At 41.9% G+C, this 27,031-nt stretch overlaps 1 protein-coding gene across 3 annotated transcripts; it reads right to left on the minus strand.

Moving 5' to 3' along the window:
• Positions 1–652: 652 nt before the first annotated feature.
• On the minus strand, positions 653–27,020 carry ACOX1 (acyl-CoA oxidase 1). Of its 3 annotated transcripts, none has more exons than XM_028716937.2 (14): positions 26,744–27,020; positions 25,232–25,391; positions 15,260–15,420; positions 11,252–11,359; positions 10,629–10,748; positions 10,041–10,156; positions 8,759–8,928; positions 8,263–8,425; positions 7,431–7,621; positions 6,466–6,645; positions 4,419–4,524; positions 4,181–4,324; positions 2,915–3,121; positions 653–2,374 (listed from the first exon to the last, which is right to left on the minus strand). In XM_028716937.2, the coding sequence occupies exons 1-14, from the start codon at positions 26,871–26,873 to the stop codon at positions 2,324–2,326; spliced, it is 2,007 nt and encodes a 668-aa protein (XP_028572770.2). In that variant the 5' UTR covers positions 26,874–27,020; the 3' UTR covers positions 653–2,323. The 3 variants fall into 3 exon arrangements, with proteins under 3 accessions (XP_028572770.2, XP_028572771.2, XP_077780355.1); XM_028716938.2 differs by lacking the exon at positions 15,260–15,420 and adding an exon at positions 19,457–19,617; XM_077924229.1 differs by lacking the exon at positions 26,744–27,020 and adding an exon at positions 19,457–19,617 and having other exon boundaries at positions 25,232–25,371.
• Positions 27,021–27,031: the final 11 nt, after the last annotated feature.

Consider the following 27,031-nt stretch of genomic DNA (forward strand, 5'->3'; position numbering starts at 1 on the left):
CCATGTATATGAATGAAGAGTGGCTAATGGATTAACGTCTCTCTTTTAAAAAAATAAATAAATATAGTTCTACATTTTCAGACACCAATTCCTATTTTAAGACTTCCACCTCTACCCCTCCATGGTTCCCCCCCCCCTGCATATCCTTTTAATACCACTCAATTCATTCTATACATTTACGTATCTTGTATGAATGGAAAGTTTTGAATGTGGTTGAGGTGAATGGCGTGTGTGTGTGCGCGCGCGCATAGGTCGCCCTTCAGACATGGCATGGGAATTATATGTTCATGGGGTGGCAGAAGTCACCTTTCAGGTGCAAAGTGAATGGATGAACCAGTGGATATTCATAGGTGGAATTCAGGGATGAAGCTGCCAGGCGGAAGCCATTGGTGCCTGGAAGATTGTGTTGGAAGATAGCCATCCTCCTCACTGTGTCTGGCATTCAGGGATGTCTGAAGCCAGCAGAGTTTTCCTCAAGACTACTCTGAAAGTAATGAAGAAAACCACAGGGCTTAAGCAAGCCAGCTTCTATTTCCAAATAAATGTCTTTCTAAATACTTCTATCTTTAAAGTAGTGTTCATTACACCTTCCCCACTTCCCTTGCTTCTGGTGCTTTACATGAATGAAAAGACACAATCATACACACAAAAGTATTTTTACTGTTTTAAAATGAATTTCTTTATTAAGGGTACATAAGGTGTTCTCCAACTGCATCATTTTTCAATCAGCAAGGTATGGGAAGCACACAGTATGCACATTGTTAACAGTACAGTAATTAGGTATGTTAGATGGAATGATTCAGCAGCTAGACATTAACATAAATTTTACAATCAGTATTCAGTTCAAATATACAGTGCTTCTGCTTGAAGGTTGTAGTGTGAGGATAGCCTTGCAGTATGTTCAGCTCTTGAATGGGGGGCATCAAATTGGTCCAAGAATCAACTCTGAAATTCCAGTTTTAACCCCTTACACAATTTCACATAATTGAAGGCAACTCAAAGTTCCTCAGTTGATCTTTAAATCTTGATGTGCCAGGATAATATTAACAAGGCAGAATCCAACCATTTTGCCACAATTTTTAGTCACACTGATTTTGTATTTCTGTACAATACTAAAATGTTAGCCTGCTAACAGTATAGTAACCTGGAGTTACTTAGTCTAAAGGCACCTTACAGGGTACTCTTGTTCTCTACGGTACCCCGAGATCCAGATTGTGTAGGTAGGCTGACAAGACTAATGTCCATCATTGAAGTTTGGACCATATTCCCATCAAGTCTATGATTCATTAAAATGCAGGGCACAAATCATTCCCTCTTAAAGTGTTTCAAAGACTGTGATCTTGCTCACCTTTCAGGTCAAATGGGGAAAGTGGGGTGAAGGAGGTTTCCTCTCTCAGCCAGTTGCATATTAAAAGCTTTACAGATCAGAAACTGTGTAAAATTTTAAGAACTGCAAAGGTAAAAGTATTCCCATTATTAATTTCTAGACTCAAGAGCAGGGAACCTTGACATTTTTCCATTCCTTGTTACCACAGTCCTAGATGAAAGGCAGCACTACAAACAAATAGTAATTGCGGGAGACAGAACACACTTCTGTGCCTTAGAGGCAGTTGCATGGGTGATGTGTTATGATTTACAGCTCTAGAGAAAGAGGGAGATGAACTCCTAGCTGCTGTCTGGGAAAGCACTGTGTCACACAAACAAACAAGATGATGACGACTCTTGCTGAGAGTCTGAACCCATGATGACAGGAGTTTATTACTGGTACACAAAAGTATGGAAGCTATGATGAACACAAAATATTCCTGACCAGGTCCTCAAAGCCCAGTTCCTGACAAGACTTTGGAGACCTCACTAAAGTAGAATAAATGTGGAGGATTCTGACAATTCTCACCTGTATTGGGTATAAATGCTGACAAGGTGTGCAATACTATATTGAGCTTTAAAGGAGTTTCCAGACAAGAAGCTGTTGCTCCCCAGCAGCTACCTCCATAACTACTTAGTAGTGAAAATTCTGCTATAGATGATACAGGCCTCTGCAGCAGTTTAAACTGCTTCACAAATTGACACTTCACACCAATCTGTAAAGCTTTTTTGAATCATTAAAAAGGTTAGTTTCTGAGCATAATTACAATTGCACTTTTATAATCCTGTGTTCCCCCCACTCTAATCCTTTCAAAATTTATTAAAAATTGGGAAGAAAGGCTACAATTAGTAACTACCCTATGACTGTTTGGATTTGCCAAGTGATTCAAGTGCTCATAGGGCAAATGACATCAATTCCAGGAACTGGAGAATAGTGCATTAAGAGCAGCAAACGCCATCACAGTTTGGCTTGCATTGGCTTCAGGTGCTTGTGAAAAGATTCATGGACCTGTAGAAGTAACAAGATAAGTTGTTATTAAGTGTTTGGTTTAAAGTTAACGTCTCTCGTGCTGCTAGAACCATGCAGCTCCCTCACAGAGCTGCAAACCTTTTGAGTACTTCAGAATATACATGCACAGCTTATAACTACCGTAAAGGTAATAGCACCATATCAATTACTACTACACATGACAGTGAAACAAGGCCTAGGACCCTTTTTAAGTCAGAGTTTGGATGTTTGGTAGCAGCAGGAAAATAAGAAGAAATAAGAGGGCTCGCCTATCCACCCCAATCATGATGTTATGTGGTTTAGTTAGGATGTGAACCTTGTAGTTTCCTTAGTTCAGGGTGCACAACTCAAGCAACCTGGGGCAACTTTAAAATATTTTTACTAACCCCAAGAGGCCTGCATCACTACATTAACCACAGAAAAAGGTCACAATTTTACCTCAGGATTTTCTTTTCAAACCCTTGTTTGATAACTCTGCATTTCTTATTGTGCCTCACAATTGGAAGATATACTAGGGAAGGGAATAAAATATTTACTGACCTGTGTTTTATTTAGTGGCGATTTCTTTGACCACTCAAACATGTTTTCATAGACGTTACCATCGTATCGGCCAAGCACAGATCCAAGAACGTTGTCATGGAAGTCAAACGAATCCACTAGAGCGACTGCATTGGGACGGATTAATGCCAAGAGCTCCTTCACACGCTGGTTCACCTGAATTATCTGTGCATCTGTCAAAATGCCTCCCTGAGGCAAAAAGGAATCCACAGTTTTACAGATCCAAGCACTTTGTGGTTTGCAGCTACAGCATGAATCGCCCATGAAGGGCAAGATTACACAGGTGAATATAAAGCTGTCAAGAATCAGGTTGGCAGGCATGCCAACCTCCTCTGCAGCCGCCATGGAAACAGGCTATTAGCTTCTTTTCATGCTAGTAAAAAAGAAGTGTAGGCTAGTAATTTTTACAGAATGATTTTATTTGTGTGTAATATGTTATACACACGCACACAGATTCCTGGCACAAAAAAGTGTCTCCCAATTAATACCGGGGGATATGAAGCTAACGTGAAGCCCAAGCCAGCCAAAGGCTGACCAGGACCTAAATACTAAGTAAAGGATGATAGTATGTTTGGAAATGAGCATCTCCCTCCCTCCTGTCACTGTTATCATACTTGTATGGCGTTCCCTGCTATGAATGTGGGAAGCTGCCTTATACAGAGTTCATCCAGCCCAGTACTGTGTACAGTGGTATCTCAGGTTAAGTACTTAATTCGTTCCGGAGGTCCGTTCTTAACCTGAAACTGTTTTTAACTTGAAGCACCACTTTAGCTAATGGAGCCTCCTGCTGCCGCCGGAACATGATTTCTGTTCTCATCCTGAAGCAAAGTTCTTAACCCGAGGTACTATTTCTGGGTTAGCGGAGTCTGTAACCTGAAGCGTATGTAACCTGAAGCGTATGTAACCTGAAACGTATGTAACCCGAGGTACCACTGTACTCTGGAAGCAGTTCTCTAGAGCAGAGATCTTTCCCATATCTGTGGTCATACCTATTTATATGCTCCCCTAAACCACCTCTACTTTGCAGACATACATGAAAATTCCAACTTAAAAGTATGGCCTGCTTTATCCATAACCACCCATCTTGCCTTTAGCTCCATTGCCAAAACATCACCCAAAGGTTCCCCCCCTCCCCGCACCAAGAACTGTTTAATTCTAGCTGCCTCAATTAGGTGTTCTCCCCCCCCTTTTTTTTTAATTAACAACAGAGCAGAGCATTTTGGCTCAAGATAGAATTCAGTCACTGACCTGCAAAAAGTCTCCACTGTGCTTATTGATCCCACAGAGTGCATACAGCAGACACAAGTTGTTAAGGACAGCACGAACAGCTGGGTCACCAATTTCTGAAAGCTTTGCTGTAAACAGCTTGACCACCACATAGTGACAGTGGGCCTAAAAGGGAATATTCAATGGACAAGTGAGAATCCAGGTTTCTGTGGGGCAGTCAACAGGCTTCCAAAAGTAGTATTTGAGTGGTTCTACTAACCTCAGATGCTCGCACTAGATCAACGGAAGTCCGGTTCCAAGCATCTTCCTTGCTCTTTCTACGGTTCAGTTCAGCTTGCAAATTCTTTGCAGCAAATTCAACCAGCCTGTACCAAGGAAGGACACGAACACAGCTTATTCAAAGTAACACCAAACCAACAGTTGGCAGAGTGAACTCTCAAGCCCATTAAATGGAAGACTAAGAGAACCTAAGAGCTGGTACAAGCAACAACAAATGTCATGACCACAAGCCCCCAAAATTATACATTCAAGTACTTGCCCAAATCCATCTAGAAGCTATCAAACATGAATTTGGGGTAGACTTTATTCTTTAAGCTTTCTGATGTGAGGAAACTGAAGGTAGATGAGTCTCACTCTTAATATTGGAGCACAATCTTAGAGACAAAAGACTTAATTGTGCATCTTATAACTGCAGCACGTATTGCTGTTGCTAGACACTGGAGGATATTAAACGTGAACCTATATGAAGTTTGGTATGCTTATGTCTGGGAATTAATTTTCATGGAAAAGTTAACAGAAAGGGTACGTGAAAGAAAACAATGTCAGAAACTACATAACTTTTACATAACGTGGTCCTCCTTTATTACATATGCATCAAAGAAAGAACATGCATTTAAACCACCTAAGACACATGGGAGCATGTGGAATGGTATTTTTTAAACCAGCAACTACAGAAATAATTTTTTATTTGATTATATTACTAATGTAATTACCTGGACATAGTTGGGGCTGTTTGGGGGAGGGGGTTAGGGGAAAACTGTATTTGATTGCTTGTATTTGATTATATGTTTTTCTTATATTCAACTAATAAAATATCCCCCCAAAAAATATAAAAAATGGAGCACCCATTCACCATCCAATACTGCTCTCAGGTGGTTTAAAGCAGAATGAAAATAAGCTCTCTGAAGTGACTGTGATGTGATGTGCTGTGCTGGCATAGCTGTCAACATTTCCCTTTTTAAAGGGAAATTCCCTTATTCCAAATAGGATTCCTCACAAGAAAAGGGAAAAGTTGACAGCTATGTGCACTGGTGTACTTCCCCATTCACTTAGTAGCCATGCTCATTTCTGCTCATCTCTGTCCACATAGGAATTTCTATCCTGTTGCATAGGTCATTTTGCTACACTGTGCAGCACAATTTTAACTTTTGCACTTATCTGGAATACCGTCAAGACCAGTATGTTTGTTCATTCTGCAAGTCACGAGCTGAAAATTACATTTGCCATTCTGCGAACTAGTAAAAGCAATGTTGCAAATTGGCTGCGCATTATGTTTTTCTTCCTTCCTTTGGAATCCCAGCTATTTGTGTCAAGTAATTAGGGGAGAGGTTCAGTAGCCATGGATAGAAATTTTGGGATTTATACTCCGATACATGCTACGATAGCAAGGTGCTATTTTAAGACCTGGTAAGCACTGACAATATCCTGGCTTTGCAACGTAACAATGCTGTGATTTCTTAGGGAGCAGAAACATTCACTTCTCAGTGACTATGAAAAAGGAATTCCCTACCACCACCATCTCCCAGGTAGGATGGTGGCGTTTATCCTCATCCACTTGCAGCCAACTCCACCCACCATGCATTCTTTGATCTATTCAACTTGATCAGCGGAGCATCTTAACTACTATACTAGATATTCCTGTCCAGTTTTTCTCCCCTAGCTTGTTCCTAGAGCATTTCTAATTACAATTTACCGAGAGGTTCTACCACAGTGGTGAACACCCTTTCCAGTGTTACTGCACTCTACACAGCTCCGTAGCTGTTAGCACGTTCTCTCCTGTTCCCATACGGATCACAGCATTGCCCATCCTGGAAGAGGCATTTTCATGTTTAGAAGACAGCAGCAGAGATAAGCAAGACTCACTGCACACCAACCAAGTGTGAAATTGTCAAAACAAGTGTCCTGAGATGGGCAAGTTGTGGTTTTGGTTTTTAATTTAAAGACAACAACATGTCATTCTTCATTGTCAAGAAATCAACAAACAGTGTTACTACGATCCGCTTTATGCACTTTTTATATAAACTTACCTAGAAGCTCTCAGTTTATATGCTTCCACCAAACTAGGCGGATTGTTGATATGCACTGCTGTGGGTCTAGCAGCCACCTGCTGGGGCTGAATGCGTAGCCCTGGTAGGTCATTCAGGTAGGACATCATGCCACTCACTAGCTGTCCAGAACTAACTTGGGTATAGCTTTTGACTAGGAACCTGGATGCCAAAATAAAACAAACAAATGCACACTACATTACTTGGCTGATTGCCGCTTAAAACAACTTATAAACTGATTTCAATCGGTAGCCATGTGAAGAATGGGAGAAAGCCACATGCAGAGTACAAACAGGAAGGAAGGCAACATGATAATAATCAGTGTAATTTGCACCCCTCTTGCAAAAAAAATAAAAATTAATAAGGTTGGAAGCTGCACATTCTAGAGTTTTGTTCTTGGACGGACGTGACTCTTGTATTTTCTGTATTTTCCTTGCACAAGGGGAGGAGAGGGGTAATCATTCCATCAGGAAACCAGGAATGTTTGCACTGAAAGGGTGATTTCCTTAGAGCTATGCCGAGTCCCTCTTAAAGAGATGACTAATGACATGCAGAGGGTGGCGCTGTGGGTTAAACCACAGAGCCTAGGACTTGCCGATCAGAAGGTTGGTGGTTTGAATCTCCGCGACGGGGTGAGCTCCCGTTGCTCGGTCCCAGCTCCTGCCAACCTAGCAGTTCGAAAGCATGTCAAAGTGCAAGTAGATAAATAGGTACCGCTCCGGCAGGAAGGTAAATGGTGCTTCTGTGCGCTGCTCTGGTTCGCCAGAAGCGGCTTAGTCATTCTGGCCACATGACCCGGAAGCTGTACGTTGGCTCCCTCGGCCAATAAAGCGAGATGAGCGCCGCAACCCCAGAGTCAGTCACGACTGGACCTAATGGTCAGGGGTCCCTTTACCTTTAATGACATGCAACAAGTCAAGCTACAAGCGAAAAGCTGCATCACTCACCGTGCCGTCTGCAGCATCATTACTGTGTTCTCTCCTTCATATGTGCAGGAGGGGGTGAAATTGACATAAATGTCAGGTAGGCCACTACAGCGGGAGTAGCCATGCCCACCACACGCCATTCGACATTCCTCAATGCCTGCGTTGGCAATCCAGGAACTGAAAGCCTTTAGCCCTGCAGATAATGCATGCAGCTGGGGAAGAAGTAGAAGTTAAGAACCAAGTTATCTATAATACTTCTGATAGGTTTGTCATTTACTGCAACATTAACACCCCCACCCAGACTTCAACGGTGGAAAGGTAGGAAGATAAAGCCTTAAAACTGACCTGGGGGGAGCCCACATGTTTCAAATGCCTAGGATGGTATTAGCTAGATTTCCTTTCCCCCTGGGATCCCCAGGTCCAGTAACTATTACTGCTGTTGTTGAAAAGTACTTGTGCCCCAATATACAAATGCAAGATTTGCTGCAGCACATATTCTACAACCATTTTGGAGAACAATGAGGGAGAGAAGTAGCAGAATTACATTTATATCTTGTGGCCTCCTTCCCGCAAACTCCAGGTACAATATCCTCCTCTTAGACGAGGAAACCCAATCTGAATATTTATATATGTATGGGTTTTATTTTCCCATTTTCTATTTGTATCTAGGTGACACTACTGGGAACTGAAGCAATGCCATTCATTTTTGTGAATTCACTTGGTAATGGTTTCTCTCACTCTCCTTCCTTTGACCCCCACCCCTTCCCTCCCAGGAGCCACCTTCAACCTCATCTTTACTGAAAGAAGAGGGTACACTGCCCAGCTTCCCACTTTATAAGACCAAGAGTACTACCTCTGGCAGCTCACTCAGGTCTCCGTCATTGATGTTCCCAGTGATACGCCTATAGGTATCTTTCATGTAGGCGCCCACAAAGTGGAAGGCATATGCCGTTGCCAGAAGAGGGAATAGTTTGTACTGCTGCGTCTGATAATCCAAGATCTGAGGTTCTGGCTCACTGCAGCAGAAAGCAAACAAAGAGTTACATGCACATTTATTTAAATTTTAATAAAGTGGTTAAAAGGCAGAAGGTTAAATATACTAAATATTCTTGAAGATCTGACAGATGTGACTGAAAATCAGATCAGCAGAAAGGGCATACGGATTGGGGAAAGTATATGTGTGTGGGGGGGGGGGAGAGAGACTAGGTGTCACAGGACGTTTACCAGGTGAGAAAAGGTAAAATCTCAGGGGATGCTAAGGGTTTTAGGCTGCCCACTGTGCTGGGGACACTAAACAAGAATTTCACCACACGAGTCAGGAACTCTCATCCAGGAGCCGTGCTTCTTACCCTGGCTTCAGTTCAGACTGGTGCCTCACTGCACTGTAGCGAATGGCGATTGTGCAAGCTCTGGCTAAAGAGCGAGCAGCATCCCCAACAATAATTGATCGGATGAATACCATGGTTCCATATGTCAACTTGGCATTAAGAGGTTTCACGTAAGTGCCATCTGGTTCAACCTAGAAGGACAGAGTTCACAAATCTGAAATGCTTGGTCATACACATACAGTGGTACCTCAGGTTACATACGCTTCAGGTTACAGGCTCCGCTAACCCAGAAATAGTACCTCAGGTTAAGAACTTTGCTTCAGGATGAGAACAGAAATCGTGCTCCGGCGGTGCGGCAGCAGCAGGAGGCCCCATTAGCTAGAGTGGTGCTTCAGGTTAAGAACAGTTTCAGGTTAAGAATGGACCTCTGGAACAAATTAAGTACTTAACCCGAGGTACCACTATATAGCTTTTTAAGAGTTTCACAAGTGCTTTGTCACAGGGGCACTCAAAATATATGTCCAGACAGGTATTCAGTCATTAGACCTACTTCAAAGACTCTGTCATTCTATTCTTGGCTTTGTTTATCGACTTTATTTAAAACATAGTTTGTGCATTTGTATAAAAAGATCTCCATGTTCAGCACTTTTAATTGCTTCCTGTCTGAGCACATGCTGCTTATCCAGTGACACTGTCAACCTGGTGGCCAAAAAGGTAATATGATCCAAGCAATGAAATTTAGATTAGCTGTTATCATTTATCATATGCCTATTATGCAAAACAGAGGCCAGCTACTCATGGAGAAGTAGGTTGGAGCAGAAAATTAAGAGTCTGATAACTACCCTGCCCAGATTCTGAATTCATTTCACTATCCAGATACTGAATTCATTTCACAGGGATTAGAAGATCAGGAATGTTACCAATACCAAATTGTTTATGAGCTCAGTTGTCTTACATAATCACAGTGTACTGAACTTTGACACACTCCTGGGAAAGCTTCTAGGGAGCTAACCAAGAATGGCAAATGGATTAGTAGAACCCTAGAACTCCAAACTCTCTAGCCAGAGATAACAGGGCTAATCTTAAATGGAGACTTGATTGTTCTTCCTTGAAGACCAATTTACAGACGGCTGCTTTTGAGTACAAAGTAGTCAGCTACCTCTTGAAAACATATCCTTCTAACATCTAGCCAAAGTAACCTTAGTACGCCTCCACATGGAACAGTCTCTTTAGAGTTGGCTAAAATAACTGGTAATTCCACAAATCAATACAAAAAAAAAGCAAAGAGAACATAATGATTTACCTTGGCATGTTTCATAAGCATGTTTTCCCGAGGAATGCGAAAGTTGTCCATTTTTAAGTAACCGTTATCCATTTCATCATAACCAAATTTTGGTCCAATATCACCAACAGTTATACCTAACAAATATGGTATAATGGAAGGATAAGGAAAAGAGGCAGAGTTTTAATGCAAAGCCAAAATGAGGCATTAATAGAAATACCTTCTGCCACAATATTAACCAGCTACAAGTATCAAAGAGCTGAAGTGTGTCTTCAAAAAGACTTTCTTCACCACCTTTTCCACACTATTTTTACACCCTTTATCATTCATTAACTTAATTTTAAAAAAAAAGTAAAAGGAGAAATTCTGGAGATCTTGAGGATACAAAAAACATTTTTGTATTAAGGTAACAGGACCCATAGGACCAATAATTTTTATAATACACTTTTAAAGGCAATATTATGCGTCTCCACCTCTAAAGAAAGAAAGAAACCCCTTTGCATATGGCCCACAGGTCATGAATTAGCAACCCCTGAGCTATAGCATACTACATAGCTAGAAAGTGACTAATAAGGCATTATCCCATTCTCCAAAATAGGATGCCCATACCTGGCAATGGCTCATGAGTCCCCAACTGACGTATCGGAACAATGAAAGCATGTAAGCCATGGCATTTGCCTTGGGTGTAAAGCTGAGCCAAAACGATGGCATGGTTTGATGTTTTACCCACTGCAGGGAGGGAAGGAAAACAAATGTAAACAATTGGTAGCTTCACTATACAGTTCCCAGAAGCACCCGATTTAGGTTGCTAAATAGTGGCTTTGTTTAATGCACTCACAAGACTTTTAAAAATATAAAGGTAATCAAGTTCTGCCCCAATAACAAAAAATGAGTTTCCCAAAATCATAAATTAAAACTGACCAAGCCTTTCCAACGTAACATCACTTCCTCTAACATGAGAAAAGCAGTAGTGCTATAACAAAAACATTTATTCATGTGTGGTAGTAAATTTTAAAATGTTGGTTTCACAATCTGGCCCTAAAACAAAATCAAAAACGTTTCTCTCTCTCTCTCTCTCTCTCTCTCTCTCTCTGTGTGTGTGTGTGTGTGTGTGTGTGTGTACACAGAGTTGTATTTTTAAAACGTTAACTGACTTCACCCTCTTATAAAATAGTTGACTGCATGAGGAGAAAATTCCTTCTTTAGCTTCAAAGTTGAAATAATTCACTTACATCCACCTGGCCACCATTTAATAGAAGTCACAGTTGGACTATTTAGGATAAATTCCTGGGTAGCAGGATCATATGTAGCTGTGGTTTCCAGTCCTCGGAGATGAGTTCCTGTAGACATGTAGCACATCTTATTTCAACAGTCACAGGTTACAACAACATGGACACATACATTTTTTTCAGTGAACTCCAGAGGCAATGCAATTATATAGGTAATGCAAAAGCAGAATATTTATTGCAAATTATAGTTACACAATGGGAAGTAGATGACACATTACGAAATAAACTGCATGTGTGAATAGCAGGAAGTATGCCACTCTTCCTTTGATCACAGCACCAATAAAAGATTGCAAACGAGATCATTCCACTTTTAGGCACCTCCATCCTGAAAGCTCACTGGTTTTACAGCCAAGAGGTTTTCATGACTTCTTGCTTACTTGTCACTAAAGCATGTGTGCAGAGTGTAAAACGTAAGTACCTGATAAGGTGAATTAAAGAGAGAAGCACAATAATTGAATTCTGCTCCCGATCATCTCCGTTCATGTGAGGAAGGTATTTTCTCAAATCCAGATACTGAGTGATCCAATATAATGACAGGGCAAGAAGTAGGAGAGTTCCATTGTTGTGCAAGTGATGGGCACAGTTGTACCTGTAATCTTCAGCATGCATCTTAATAAAAGCTCATTTCCCAATTCATTATCTGTGCACCTGTTTGTGTTGCAATGTTAAGTGTGCACCAGCGGTTGTGCAACATTTTTGACCAGCATGTCAACTTGATGGATGGAGCTGCTGTGCTATGCTAAGAACAAAAAGTCCAGCTGGCAGAATGGCTATTCTGCTTGTGTGTTGCACGAAAATCCTCACAGGATGAAATCTTCAACAACTGCTTCATCCATGCTGATTTTCATTTTGATTTCCACCCCCACAGCCATCATCTTCTTCATAGCTGTTGCTGGACACACATCATTTTCAAAGTAAGCAATGAAGCCTAACAGGTGTTGTGTCTGTCTCTCGTGGCTCAAGGAAATGGAGGAATTGAAGGCTGCTTATGTCAAAATAGCAACTGAGCTTCCACTGAAGGTTCCAGGTGACCCAAACTGGGTTATTTCATGACAACATGAGTTCCTTGAATCGGATATAGGCTGATTGTGCTTTCTAGGTTCTGAGAAAGTTGTGAAGGATTTGGTTTTTGAAAGAGTCAGAGCGCATTTAAGGTATACTGGGTACTTTTTTTCAAAAATTGAAGCAGATACATGGCAATGCTGAACAAGAAGCTTTTAATGGGAAGCTTTTAATGTTTGAAGCTTTTAAAGGGAAGCTTTTAATGTTTGATGTATTTTAATATACTTTTGGAAGCCGCCCAGAGTGGCTGGGGAAGCCCAGCCAGATGGGTGGGGTATAAATAAATTTATTATTATTATTATTATTATTATTATTATTATTATTATTATTATTCACTGAGATATGTGTTTGGCCAATTGCATAGCAAATTGTGAAGTCCAGGGCCTGGGTAGACATCCTGGTATCACCAGATGATGGACTACAACTCCCATAACCCATGACGATTGGCCATGTTGGCAGAGACTGATGGGAACTGGGGAACCTTGTATGCTAGCCTGTTCTAGAGCAAAACTATAGATACACCCCTCCAGCTTTTAGCATTTAAAAAAGGGAATGTGCTCAACCACTGGTTGCAGCAGTAAGATGTGTACATGAATGAATAATAATATTAATAATAATTATAATAATTTTATTGTTTATACCATGCCCATCTGGTTGGGTTTCCCCAGACACTCCGGGCGAGTGTCTGGCGACTTCCAGCAAAATATAAAACAATAATAAAATGCCAGACATTAAAAACTTCCTTGAACAGGGCTGCCTTCAAATGTTTCCTAAAATTTGTGTAATTCTTTATCTCCCTGACATCTGATGGCAGGGTGTTCCACAGGGAGGGCGCCACTGCTGAGAAGGCCCTCTGCTTGGTTGACTGGCCCTCTGCAGTCTTTAATTATCAAACACTGACCTAAATTCAGACTTGGGCACAGTTCTGCCTTTGGTTATGGTTGACAATCCTGCTCATTTTTTCTTATTCTATCAAAATGAAAGAACCATCTGCCTCAGAGGCCTTTAGAAGATAAATGTTCCCACATCTGAGCCTGAGAGAAAGAAAGAAAGAGAGAGAGAGAGGGAGAGATGCAGGCATCTATCTTCTGGTGGCCTTTCCCTGTGCACATCTAATAGTTTACAAACAATCTGTTTCGTATAGGCTTGCAGACAGACTCTTACTGGAATGCACTGACTTGTAAAAAATTATCTAAAAGTGAGCAAGCAGGGAAACCTATGTAAACTGTGAGACAACTCTCACAGCTTTCCCCTATTCTATGCCACTGAAATCCTACAATTTAATATAAAAAGCGGGCTATTTGTAATGTTACATTAGCTCCATCTCTCATTATTTTTAAGAAATGGAGGAATTAATAGTCTAATTCCTTACAGATTTTGATTTTCTGAATACAAATTACTAGGCCTCTTGCCTTTTGAGCATCAGTGGCCTTTTCTGCCACTCTGCAGAGGGGACCATGAGAATTACTAATCTTGAAGTTTTTAACTGGAACTCCAAAAATAATATGTTTTCTGTCACTTAGGGAGTGTGTGGGGAAACTGGAAGCTATTTAGATGACTTAAATTGTTTTGGACACTGTCTGCAAAAAGAAGCTGGACTTTCCTAGTGCCGCTGAAGAGTAAATTCTAGGCTTTCTAGCCAGAAGCAAAACTAACTTGCTAAATAAGGGGGGGGGGGGGAGAATCATCTAACAACTGATGAGGACCACTGCTAGCAGGAAAGGCCCAATGAACACTGAGTATAAGCAATTTCTTGGGACAGTTCCTAAATAAGGAGAAAATGACCTGTTGTTTTAGTATCTCAATGAAACTTGGTTTTCCCATCTTCAAGAAGAAAACATCAAGTAGGGCAAAAGTCAGATGGGCCTGGAGACTGACTGAGGTGCCATGTGATAGAGATCACCACACCTTGCACATTGAGAGCTCTTTGCCTAATTGCAGCCTCTCATTGAGGAAAACAAGAGAGCACCTCAAACACACCCAGAAACATTGACACACCATAACCTTAAAATTAGAAGCGTAAGTAGTATCTTGCAATGTGCCACACCAACATGAATGTTTACCATTTGGAAGTTTCCAATGATACTTCAAAAACTGGAGAGGTGGTTTCCTTTTCCTTAGGTGTAGATACATGGTATCTCACAAAAGAGAATGGATCTGGATTAATATCCTTTTGCTGTATCTTCAAAAGCCTATGAACTCCTGATTTCAGTTTGTACTAAAAGCTGAAATGTCTCTAGTTAACTGGGAAGCCTTACAAGGATGCAGAAGCCAGGATTTTGTCAAACACACAAGAGCTACAACCAAAGTTTATTTAAATTAGAGGCTACATTGAGTAGGTCAAAGAAAATTCACGTTTCTTGCTCAAGATTATTTGCTGAATCATTGATATTGCTTTGTGCAAGCTCACATATGCAATCATAACACGTAATCTGAAAGTTGATGTATGTATTCTCAACAAATGTATATGCTCATGCGAGAAAAACGAAGATGTGTCTGCATTTCATATAGAGGGAACTCCTTGGCTGTGAATCAGACAGTCTGAAGAATCCTAGACTGGAAGGGAAAATGCCCCCATGCCTTTTGCTCAACATCTCTTACCCAGAAATACAGTGGTACCTCAGGTTACAAACGTAATTCATTCCGGAGGTCCGTTCTTAACCGAAACCATTCTTAACCTGAGGAGTGCTTTCGCTAATGGGACCACCTGCTGCCGCCGCCGCAGTACCGCCACACAATTTACGTTCTCATCCTGGGGCAAAGTTCTCAACCTGAGGTACTACTTCCGGGTTAGCAGAGTTTGTAACCTGAAGTGTTTGTAACCCGAAACATTTGTAACCCAAGGTACCACTGTACTACACTCACAAATAAGACTTGAAAGTACTGTACCATGGCCCATCTCTGTCTGGGCATATGTGCCAATGATCTCCAAGTTCCAAGCAGGCATGAAGAAGCGATCCTGCTGTTCTTGGGTTGCCTGGGTTAAGAGAGTAGGTAGGAACATGCCCAGGTGGAGGTCCAGAGGCTCAGGTCGTCCGTGGTGAGCAGAGCTGTGAAGAAATGCCGAGGGAAGGGAATGTGAAGGGGTGTTACAGGATCAAAGCAGGTGAGATTAGAGGTGCAGATTGGAGGGGGGAAGACAAAAATAATTTTATATGAATAAAGAATTTAGAAAGCACACTTTTACCAGAGCACCATGCTTTTCCCAAGGCCACTAATATTTATGTCAATAATAGGACCCAAGGGTGAAGATGATCTTCCAATCCTATTGCGGCAGGAGGGCAAGAGAGAGCGCAGCCCCCTTTTTACCAGGTCCTCTTTGCCTCTTGGAAGTGTATTCAAAATGAATAAAACACTGAAAATAAAATAGCCGCCTGTCTTACAACTGGAGCGGCTTGGGACCAAATTAGATAAGGAATGTTTTACATTGGGTTGACAACAATCCATCCTTACCCAATTCATGTTCCGGGGGGGGGGGGGAGAGTGTAGTCATAATATCCAAACTGGTTTACTCTTGTTCAAAGCAAACCTGTTTGTCAACTGTTTTATTTTCTTTTACTCCAGTTTGTTGGAGACTATCCATCCAGAAAAGTATGGTGCTCTGAATCAGCAATCAAAGCTAGTGAACAGCTCCATAGCTTTGTATCAACAGCCAACATTTATAACCAGTGAGCCATCACCAGCAAAGGTCACCCAAAACGCAACAAAACATGCTTCCTTATGATAATCCAGTCACCACACTTAAGTTCCATAATGTTCTGATCCAGAAGGCAGCATTATATACTTAAGGTATTCCTATACCAGCACCCGGTCCAACACACCTTGATGTGCAGTGCTCATTTCACCTGTTGCATGAAATGGTGCAGTGACTAGAATTGTGAGCAAAATCAACCCTGGTGCAGATCTTACCTCTGCCATGTACTGTACTCACTAGAGGACCTTAAACAAGCCATTATTCTTTCACACACACAACAACATCCCATCTGCGACATGGAAATAATAACCGGCTTAGTTCACAGGGTTTCTGTGGGGAGTACTGCAGTAATGGGTGTAAAGCCCTCTGAAAACTCAAAGTACTATTTATTATCCCCTCTATTTTATATATTCAGGTTAGGAGCACTTCTGCTACTTAGTTAAAACAGTGCCAGCCATGAAGAAGGCATCAGTAGGCTTGGGGGAACTTAGATTCCTAAATCTCTCTCCCTCTCTCTTGCAGAAGGGCTTAAAAAATTGTGAAATCCCCAAAGAGTTCAGTGAGGACAGAGCATGCTCAATTGAAACAAAATACTGACTTGCTGGGTTGGGAGAGGCCTAGCAACACAGGTGGGAGGGTGAATGGAACGCCTGGAATCCTAACCAGGGAGCACGTCACACAGCAATGCTTTGTTTCCAAGTCCCACTTATATATTTATATTTTTAGCTTGCTTTTCCACTGCAAAGCAATTCACAACATTTTCCACAAGGTGTCCCCCAGATGTTCTGGACTACAACTTCCATAACCCTTGGCCATTGGCCATGTTGGATGGGACTCATGGGACTACGACGGTACTTTATTTATTATAAGCGCATCAAGATGTTTTAAGCTGATTGTGTGGCAATTTTCTCATGCTAGTGAAACCTGAACCACAACTAAGGATGTACATCCTACAATGGCATGTAATAACTGTATTGTTAATACCAGCATTAAAACTTAGTACAACATGTCCTAGCTTCACATACCACTGAGTTGAGGGACGGTTAGGAGTTTGCTTATCATAAAGTTAACCAATCCCTTCCAACACTATGGGGATAGTGCAACAACATACTACATTATTAATCCATAGCAAGTTATATATGTGTGGCTGCCTTTGCAGTTGAAAAAAAAGGAGAACGGTATTAAAAAGACCGGCATGTAGTGTCTCCGTCTATTGGGGACAGACACCTCTCTACAGTAGAGGGAATAGAAAAGTCAATTTTTAGACAGCAATGTTCAGTGTTGTAATTTTGCAAGTGAAACAATCATGCAGGTTTCCACTCTAAAGCACAGAGCTGCTTCATCGCCTCTGTTTACGCAAGTGGAGCTCCAATACGCCAGGGCACCACACAAGAGAAGAAAAATGGAGAGCAGGCTGAAGTAGCAAAATGGTAAAGGGTCCAGAGCGGCCATTTGGAGCAGGGATCCAGCAAGGAGTTCCGTTCTCACTTGGACTAGCAAAAATAATGCAAAAATACCAGGATTTTAAAATCTGGGCATTTTGTTCATCTAAAACGTCTAGAAGAGTTTACTTCACATGCACCATTGAAGAATGCTGGAATATTACCTGTAGGGGGATTTCTCCTAAAAATCAAGTTCTTGCCACACCAGCCCCAGTACAGATTATTGCTTTAAGCAGTGCCTCCATCCTAATGCAATGCAGGTTCAAGCAAGTCATCCACCACCCAGCAGATGTAATCCTAGAACACACATGCTATTGAAGAATCATCATCTGAAATGGTAAGCGGGAACTGCACTGCCCCACCACCACACACAACAATCGATGGTGACAGCACGACTGAATCATCATCAAGACACTGGTTAGTTGACAGAATACAACAAGTATTACACATCAACACAGAGACAGGGAAAGTAGTAAAACACAGCATGCAAAAATAAATAATCACATCCACAGACAAGGTCTCGAGGGAAGGGGTAGACAAACGAGTGTGACGATGATTTGCTTATTCACAGGATGTTCCATTCATTTTGCAGCTTCTGGCCTTTAAACTATTTGCTTGAGAGGCGGTACCGTTAATTCAAATGGTGATGTGAAGTATACCGTAACAATGTGGAATGTTCATTTGCAAAAGGCAAGACTTCAAATAGTTAACAGGAGATTCATCATATAACCCAGCTCAACTGAGACACCATTCTCCGGGTTTGATTGAAGATTATGAATTAGGAACCAGAGGTTTTCATTCTCATCCATGTACTCTCCATCTTCTTGGAAGATTCCATTTCTTCTTTAAAAGGGAAGTATAGTATTCAAGCAATCCAGACTAAGTCATAATAGTAGTATTGGGCTTTAATAAGCTCAGGATACTCCCATAACTGATAAGAGATTAGTGCTTTTTAAAAACTACCTACCACAGAAAAGTAGTGGCTAGAAGGGAAAAGAAAATATTCATATTCTTGATGTGGGTTTTTTGTCCTGTTCATCTTGTTCTTGAGATGTGTTCTTCTGGTTCATGAAGTTGAAATGAGATGCTTAATCCAACAAGTATTAACAGCATTTGGATGCTGGCCAGAACTTTGCCCTCCTTCATGCAGCAGAAAGGTCTGAAAACAGTCCAGTCAAGATTTTTCATCTTGCCTGACTGCTTTAGGGGTGGCGGATATTGAATTACTGATTTCAGCAGAAGAAGAGCTGTATCTAAAATATAAGGCTGCTAACACAAAACACGCAAAGGATCTAGAAGCTTTTTCTACTGCCAACTAATTTTCTCCAACAGACCAGCATAGGGCTGTGTTACAAGGCCCTTACATGCTATATTTTTTCCTGCTCCAAAAGTACACTAGTTAGCAGCTGCTCATTTGGTATACTCATGAAGGAATACACCTGCTCCATACTTCACTTTTGGCTTCACACTTTTGTACACTACTCACATCCTATGTCCAAGTACTTACAACAAAGTACTTGGACACAGGTCGTGAGTTGTGTACAATCTATTACATATTACATAAGCTTAAGGCAGCTGCTTAAGTGGAGATGAAATGTTGGAGATACACTACAGCAATGTTCCTGGGCATTATCACAATGAAAACAAAACAAAACTAGGCTGATTGAACAATTCACTCATGCCCACTGTCAGCAATCTAGGAAGCAACTTTGAGTAACTGAAGTATTATGTACAAGATCTGAGAACAAGGATATAAAACCAGCTAACAGCAAGGAGGTGCCTTTGAATGCGTGAAGAGCACAACTTTGCATATAGTGTTACTGTCAGAAGTGGTGATGCACTGAATTCTGACTCCAGTATTTTTTAAAGCAACCATTTCACCCTAAAAATCACTGCCGGACTGGAGTTACACTGCAGAGGATCACCCGTAAGTCTCTGGAAAGAACTAACCGTGCCCCATTTCCGTCTGAGCGTAGGTGCCAATTATCTGGAACCGCGAGGCCAGAGGCAGCCATTTCTCTCGCTGGGCAACAGTGCACTGGTTCTCTAAGGTGGGAGTAAACATGCTGTAGTGCAGACCAAGAGGCAGAACAGATGCACCCATGCACACACTATGGGAGAGAGAGATGGCAAATTAGGTTGTAGCTGTTATTTTTCTAGAATCCAACAAGCCTTTCCTCCCTCCATTTTTCTGTAGTCGTATACCCCCTAAGTCTTCCAGCCTTTTCATACTCTTAAAGGTTTTAGATATACCAGTAATGACAACAGGAAAGGCATAAATGAACTACTGTATATGAAAAAAAATTATAAATGCGAGTGACATCAAATTCAAAACCTATACCATTCATGCACAAAGGGTGCTTCTGCCCATCTGCACCTAAGCAGCCAAGGCATTTCATAAAATCCTGACCGTAGCTTTCCTCCTCCCCACAGCAAAGTTTTAAGGCAAATCTCCCCAGCCCTATCAAAGCTTCAAATACACCAGAAGAGCCCAAATTCTGCCATTATCAAGCTTTGTCTCATCTAGTTTGCAATTATTACTTTAATAACATTGGAGCTTATACAGGACACTGTTTATGCTGACAAGGCTATTTGAAGACAAAGAAAATGGGAATACAAGGACCGTGGGCGCAACATGAAAACAAGGTTTAACAAGCATTACAAAGGAGTGTTAAAAGGCATGTTGCTGAAGGCAGACAGTCCATTTGCAGACTGAGCTTCCCACCAGAAAGTACTACTATTGTTTTGTCTGCGCCACTGTGACACTTCAGCAGAGTAAGTTTGCAGAACGCCACTCACTGGAGTGAGCAGGCACTATCCAACTAAACAGTTCCTCTGGCACAAGAACTGCAGAATGAAACATCTCCACCACTTCTCTCCCTATATGCCCCATAAATCTGTTCTAGGGGTTTCCCCTACCCCTCCAGAGCAAATTTATGGGGTGCAAGGTGAGAGGGAAGTTCCACTGTCCAGCTAAAAGCCTGTGTCCTAGTAGAATCATTTAGTTTGATACCACTTAAGTGTTTTGTTTCCATCCTGCCAAGGACACCTAGACTGCACTTCATACTTTGAGATAAGCTGCTTCAGAAAGGGAAAGGGAAGTTGAATATTCTGCTAAGTGTGTGACCAGGCTTCATGTTATTTATTTCGGTTATTTTTAATCTTGCCAGACTCTCAAAGCAGAGTACAATTAAACATTTTTTTAACAGTACAAATAAAACTATAAGGAGAGGGGAAATGAAAGTGAAGTTCAGGTATCAAGGTAACCATCAGGACACTAGTTACAATATATAGTTAATTGCCCTCCCCCCTCAGAATTAAGAGTTATGCTAGTAAACCTGTCACACTCATGCCTGCTGCTGAAAAGGTAGGTTTAGCATTGGCTACCAGTAGAACAGATGGGAGGATTGCCAGAAGGCTCTTATGCTCAGATCTTGGTGGTTGAAAGGTAAATAGGGATGAAAGAGCTGCCTTAAGTATCCTGGCCACAGATCATTAAGAACTTTAAAGGCGGTGAACACCGGGTCTTTGAACCGAGTCCAGGAGCAAGCCAGCAACAAATAAGTCAAATTAACTGCAGTCATTGCCACCTCAGCCTGAAGCTGCATCACACTTGGACCTGGGCTCCTCCTTCCTACAGAGTATGGTAGAACCAGCTGTCCGATGAGCAGGCGAGGATAATGATCATGACACAAAATGCCATCATTGCCACCATCTTAAATAGGCAATTTAAAGGATCTCACACAGCTTTAGATTGTTTTTATGTCATTGTTGATTTCATATCAGCTGCTCTGGGAACCTTGTCAGCTGAACAGCAAGGGCGAGCGGGGTGAAAACGCTATAAAGTCATTAAAGAGCAGATGTTATCGTTAAAGGGCAGGTACACACTTGCTGCTTGCCTGGGAGTAAAAATTGTTAAAGGATGGAAATAGGCCCTCCAGACACCTCAACGTGAAAATAAGAACCTCAACTTGTGTGTTTTCCATAATGACCTGGATGCAATTTTACATAGTACAACCCTAAGGAATCAAGGCCTCTATCAAAATAAGAGAATGGTTTGATACAAATTTTCATTTATAGCCCACCACAACTGGGCAACCTGCAGTGGCCATCTATTACAAGGAGGGAAATAGTAGTTAGTTTGATCATCTATTTCATAGAGGGCAACACTAGTTGTTCAGTCCACTTGCTTAGAAAATGTCCACCTCCTAACATTTTTCTTAATGTAGGAACAAGTGGGGTGAAAAATGATATTGTGTGCTCTCTAAACTTTGGTTACTAGCCGAAGGCACTTGAATGCATTTCTCCTTCACTGAACAGCACTTTTGATTTCATATTCAGCATTCTGCAGGATGTGAAGAACTCTTGAGACAGGAGAAGACATTCCCTTTTCTGGACAAGTGAAAAAGCTGCCATTATGTTAAAGGATTGGAAACTCTCACCTTTCTATCTGCTATCAGGAATTCCTTTTATCAAGATAAATTGGATTGCAAGCAGGGGGGAAATAAGAACATTAGATGTCATTTTGTTCTACCTTCTTGTTTTTTTCTGTTTAAACATGAACATCTTAGTTCTCCAAGCTACTAGAAGCCCCAAAGGGTAGGGAGGGGAGAAAAGAGGGTGAGAAAAGAAATATTTTACTATTTTCACAGCCACCCACATAATGAGCTGTGGGAAAATAGTAAGCTACACCAAAGCCTTATGATGAAAGAAGCAAAGAGGCAAAGTGTACTCTCTTGCATAATCTGGCTGCTGTACAAAAAACCCCCAAAAGATGAGCATCCAGCAATTTATTTTATGAGATTAGACTGAGAAGGTGCAAGCCTTGCCCTGCTGATAAGTTAATTCAGCAACTTTTTGAATCAGCATTTGGCTTGAAACAGTGGGACCAACAGATGACTTTGGCCACATTGCCCTTTCAAACAGTTAACTTTGCCACAGTAATAATTCAGTTGGATACGTAATGTAATACAAGCCCTTCCAGTTAGTCACCTGACAATTCCTCCTGGGCCCAAAGCTAAACAGATGAGTTACTCACACTGTCACATGACATCTTGACGTACCTTCTTTTTGTACATATAAGAAAATACACAAGATAAGTGGATGTAGCACTTACCTGGGAGTATGGCCAATTAAGTTCAGTAGGACTTACTTCTGACTAGGCATGGTTAGGATTGTGCTACAAAATGCCATCCCTGATAAAGGCGTTTCAACCACTATCATTTTGCTATATTCTTATTATATGTGGCATTCTAAACTAGATGTAATAGTCTGAATGCAATTGCACTAGTCATACAGAATGAGAGGATCTGGGTGGAAGATTAGGAACATATATCAATTAGACAACTAGATGGCTTGCTTGATTTTGTTGGTGGTGGTGATTCCCCCCCCCCCCAGGAATGTAGCTGAGAGCTCCCCTGCACAGGACATTGTGACAATAGAAGATGCAAGGGCATTGGGAAGGGAAGAGATGAACTAAGGGCTGGGAGAGGGAGCCGAGCAGAATGAACATGCCTAATCAGTGAGCTCAGCTAATCCATTTCCTGAGCCCCAAACAAAACAAAACACTGATTATGCATTTTCAGGCATTATTGATGCTTTTTTATTTTTTAAGGGGAGAGAGAAGAGACGCGCTAAGTTCCCACTGCTGCTAAAAAGATTCTGTGGCTAGGCAAAATAATGGGTTTGGATTTCTAAACTACTTTTCGTCTCTTATTACAATGCTTAAGATGCGGGAATTCTGGTGCTCAAAGAGTGAGCGAGAAGTTTCAATGTCAGAGAGCAGATCAAATAGCAATATCCCAGGCAGGCTACCTGCCTTATGCTTTATCCCCCAAACAGGACCAAGCCTGTTGTTAACTGGTAAAAAGGAAACCAAGCTCCACCCACTTGACTTCTGCCCATTTACTGAACTTCAACCTGCCCTGTCACAATTGCATAAGCACAGGGGTTGGGGGCAGGGGGAGAAAAGCTTTTGCCCACAGATATAAGTAGCTGCGTCATTCAATAGTTTAAGGTTTAAACTTTAAAGGGGTGGTGTTAGCTACCAGATTCATAAAACAGGAGTGCTTAAAAAGCAGTACAAATTAGTATGTTACTCAATAGAACAGAATTCAGATTATAGCACATCAATGTAAGAAGGTACTATATTGCACAGCAATGTAGTTTGTTTATTTATCTATTTAGCAACTTGTATTAATGATTTCCTAGTATCTCTAAACTCCAGACACCATTCTACTTATAGAACTGATGCAGAATAGCAGGGCTGAAAGAACTGAAGGTTTCCCCACCCCCTACTTGACACATCTGATCAGATTGTACCCTTTAGAATAAATTATGCCGCAAGCACAGGAGAGGGATTAACAGAAATCATGCTGGAGATACAAGTTTCACAAGGCACTAACTCCAAGAAAGTGAACTGTAGCATGCCAGAAACACAGGAGAGTCTCACCACTCTGGTCTAGAGAGAAGTATCTTCCTTACTTCAAGTGTGGCAAATTAAACAAGGTCCAAACTGGGCAAAAGCAAGGTCAGTACAAAAAAATGTGGTTCTATCTTGCAGGATCTCAGCACTTTGACACACTTATTGCTTCTTAAACTATAGTTGGTTGATCTGCCCAGTCACCTGCCACTTCTGAGGCAGCCAGCCTGCAGCGCAAGGTGTTGCTGAACTTCTGGACAGAAGTCAACAGGCCTGGCTCTGAGCAGGTCAGGCCTGCACTCCTGCCTCCCTGTCCAGTGCTGAATTTCTTACTGTACCCTGTCTCACAAAACCGGGGGTGGGGATTCCAACCAAGGCAAAAAGGAGCTATGTTTATGCTAGAGTGGCACAATAAAATACTTTTAAGTTGGCTTGCGACACAATTGCAAGAATAATTGGCCAACACTGCTTTACTTGAGAGATTTGTTTCTTTTGGAAACAGTAACCAGCTGTATGAAACAACTAGCACGTGCACATTGCAACATCATAGCAAGGTCATCCTTCCCAGAGTTTTTAAAATGGAAGTTTGAGTGGGCCAGAGCAACCCATTTGACATCAACTGTTCCAATGAGAATAAACTATTTCAGAGGAAAGACTTGCAATGCTGCTTCAAGACCTACACATTCAGCAACGTTCAAAGAGGAATAAAAAAACCAACCATCTAGCTAACAATGATTAATCCAAGTTAATTTCATGGGTTCAAAAGTCACGTAACATTCTGCACGATTAAGTGCACAGCAAGCTGGCAGTCTTCCATGTTGTAAACTTCATCTTTGGAACTTCAATAGTGCCCAATCATCTAATGTAGATTAAAAGAATGCTTAACCCTTTCCAATCTACTTCAACATGAAAAGGCCTTAGTGGAGGAAGATGTGGTCAAGGAAATAATAAGTATCTTAAAGTTATACTGCTAACTTAATAGCTTTATCTGCAGTCTAGATTCATACCAATACTTTGGCAAGTAGCTCCCCGCCTTCAGTAGCTTATAGTTTGACATTATTCATGGTTAGAATGTAAAAAGGACTGTTTTTATAGCCTTAGTAAATGTTGTCTTATCAAAATGAGCATGAAGTTGCATATCAATTCCAGGAGGTTTTACTCAGGTAATCCTTACAATCAGCTGACAACTTCTGATGACTTTCCAGTGTCCTTAACCTTTCAATCCATGACAGAATGAAGAACAACTGCCCTTGTCTTTACAGGAGCACCTGCTATTTTATGTGCCTTACACTGGATTTCTGTACCTTTTAAACCAGTAGATCTCATCAGGATCTGCAATTCCATATTCTCTTAGCTTCATCACCATAAGAGCGCTCTTCCTGATAGCAACTTCATAGCGCTGGCTGCGGGAGAGGAAATTTACATCACTGTGCTTGAAGTCTGGGTCGTTTGTCACAAGTGCTTCTGTAGAGAAGACAAAAGAGAAATTTAGTGCCAAGTCAAGACATATTCCTTTAAAAAAAATGATATAAGGCTGGTTCTATGTTGTGGTTTCACTACTGATAAACTGTTGACAACTTCAAGACATAAAGGTGAGAAATTGCTTTGAGTGGCACAAATAGTGGGGCATGCATCTGTTGTGTTTGGACAGCTTGCTATCACCATTGCTACCATCAGCAGGCCATCTTTGTACATCCTAACATGAAAAAGGTTCAACCTAGTGTTGCCAAGGGACCTGGCAATCACGTCGCTTGAGGATCCAAAGACACCAGCACCCCACAACACCTTGCTCTGGGAATTTCTACACTCTACCATTGGTGGTACCTTGCCACCCATATGGGAAAATCCAGGGCCTGTTTTGCAAGGCAATGCTTTCACCAGTAGTGGTTCTCTCCATCAACAGACACCAGAGGAGAGAAACCTAGACAACATCCTAACCCACCACCCCAGCCAGGAACATAGGCAGGGATGGGAGTGGGTGTTAGAATTGTGTTGTGCAACATTTAGGCCAGAACATAGGAAGCTACCTTGTACTGTCAAGCCACTATTCAGATTAACCCTCCTTTTATTACAAATCCCCATTAAGTGGGAAAGTTCTTTTAAATTTTTAAAAAAATAGTTATTTAAATGCAAGCATCTAGAAAAACTGCACGCAGCAGAGATCACACAGACAACCGTCTAAAAACAAAGGTGAGGGAAGCACCCTTGTTCAGAACAACTACTTATTCACACAGTATATAAATCTAGTTTTTAATAACTGCATCGGCTTAGGGAATGCCTTCCGCAACCAAACTCACCGGGCAACTACATTAAGAGCATTTTCGCAGCAGGTGTATACTTTGTTTCTCTCCCTCCAATGCCTTTTAAATCTTTTCTTTTCAACAACAACATCTTTGAACGGTCTATTTCTCCTAGGTGCCGCGCCGTTTATTATTCCCCCCCCCCCCTTTTTGGCATGAAAATGAACGGTTGGTATTTAATCTCTGAGGTTGCAGTTAATGCTTAATTACTACGGTATCGTTTTAATTGGTCTCTGCCTGATGAGGATTCAGGCTTGCCGAGACGCGTTCCAAATGAGCCAAGTTGCAATGGCACAATCTGAAGAGAGAAGGATTTGGGGAATCGCGGGGCGCGGAGGACACTCCGAATTTGATAACGAATCAAATTACCACCGCCAGGTAGTAGCTGCACACAGAGGAGGAGGAGGAGGAGGAGGCGCGCCCACCATCCCACTAAACCCCCACCTCCCGGGTCCAGAATGGCAGCAGCAGCCGCCGCCGCCGCTCTTCCGACCCACCCAAAGCGGCTCCTCTCACCGATCTCCTTGCGGCGCCGGGTCCGCTCCGCGCCTCCGTCCAAGACGTTGGTGAGCTTCTCCGTGTCGAAGGAAGCCCCCTCGCGCTCTTTGCGCAGGTCCGGGTTCATGGTCGTCGTCGTCGCCGCCATGGCGAAGGTTGCGCTCCTGTGCGCTCTGACGCCAGCAGACTAAGGGAGGTGGCAGACGGCGAGGGAAGAAGAAGAGCTACTAACGCGGCGGCGGCGACGGCGGCGGGTAAAGAAAGGCTGGCGGCAAAAGCTTCCGGACGGGGCAACCCCGCCACGCC

The sequence above is a fragment of the Podarcis muralis genome, chromosome 2, assembly GCF_964188315.1.
Source record: "Podarcis muralis chromosome 2, rPodMur119.hap1.1, whole genome shotgun sequence".
Taxonomy (NCBI): domain Eukaryota; kingdom Metazoa; phylum Chordata; class Lepidosauria; order Squamata; family Lacertidae; genus Podarcis; species Podarcis muralis.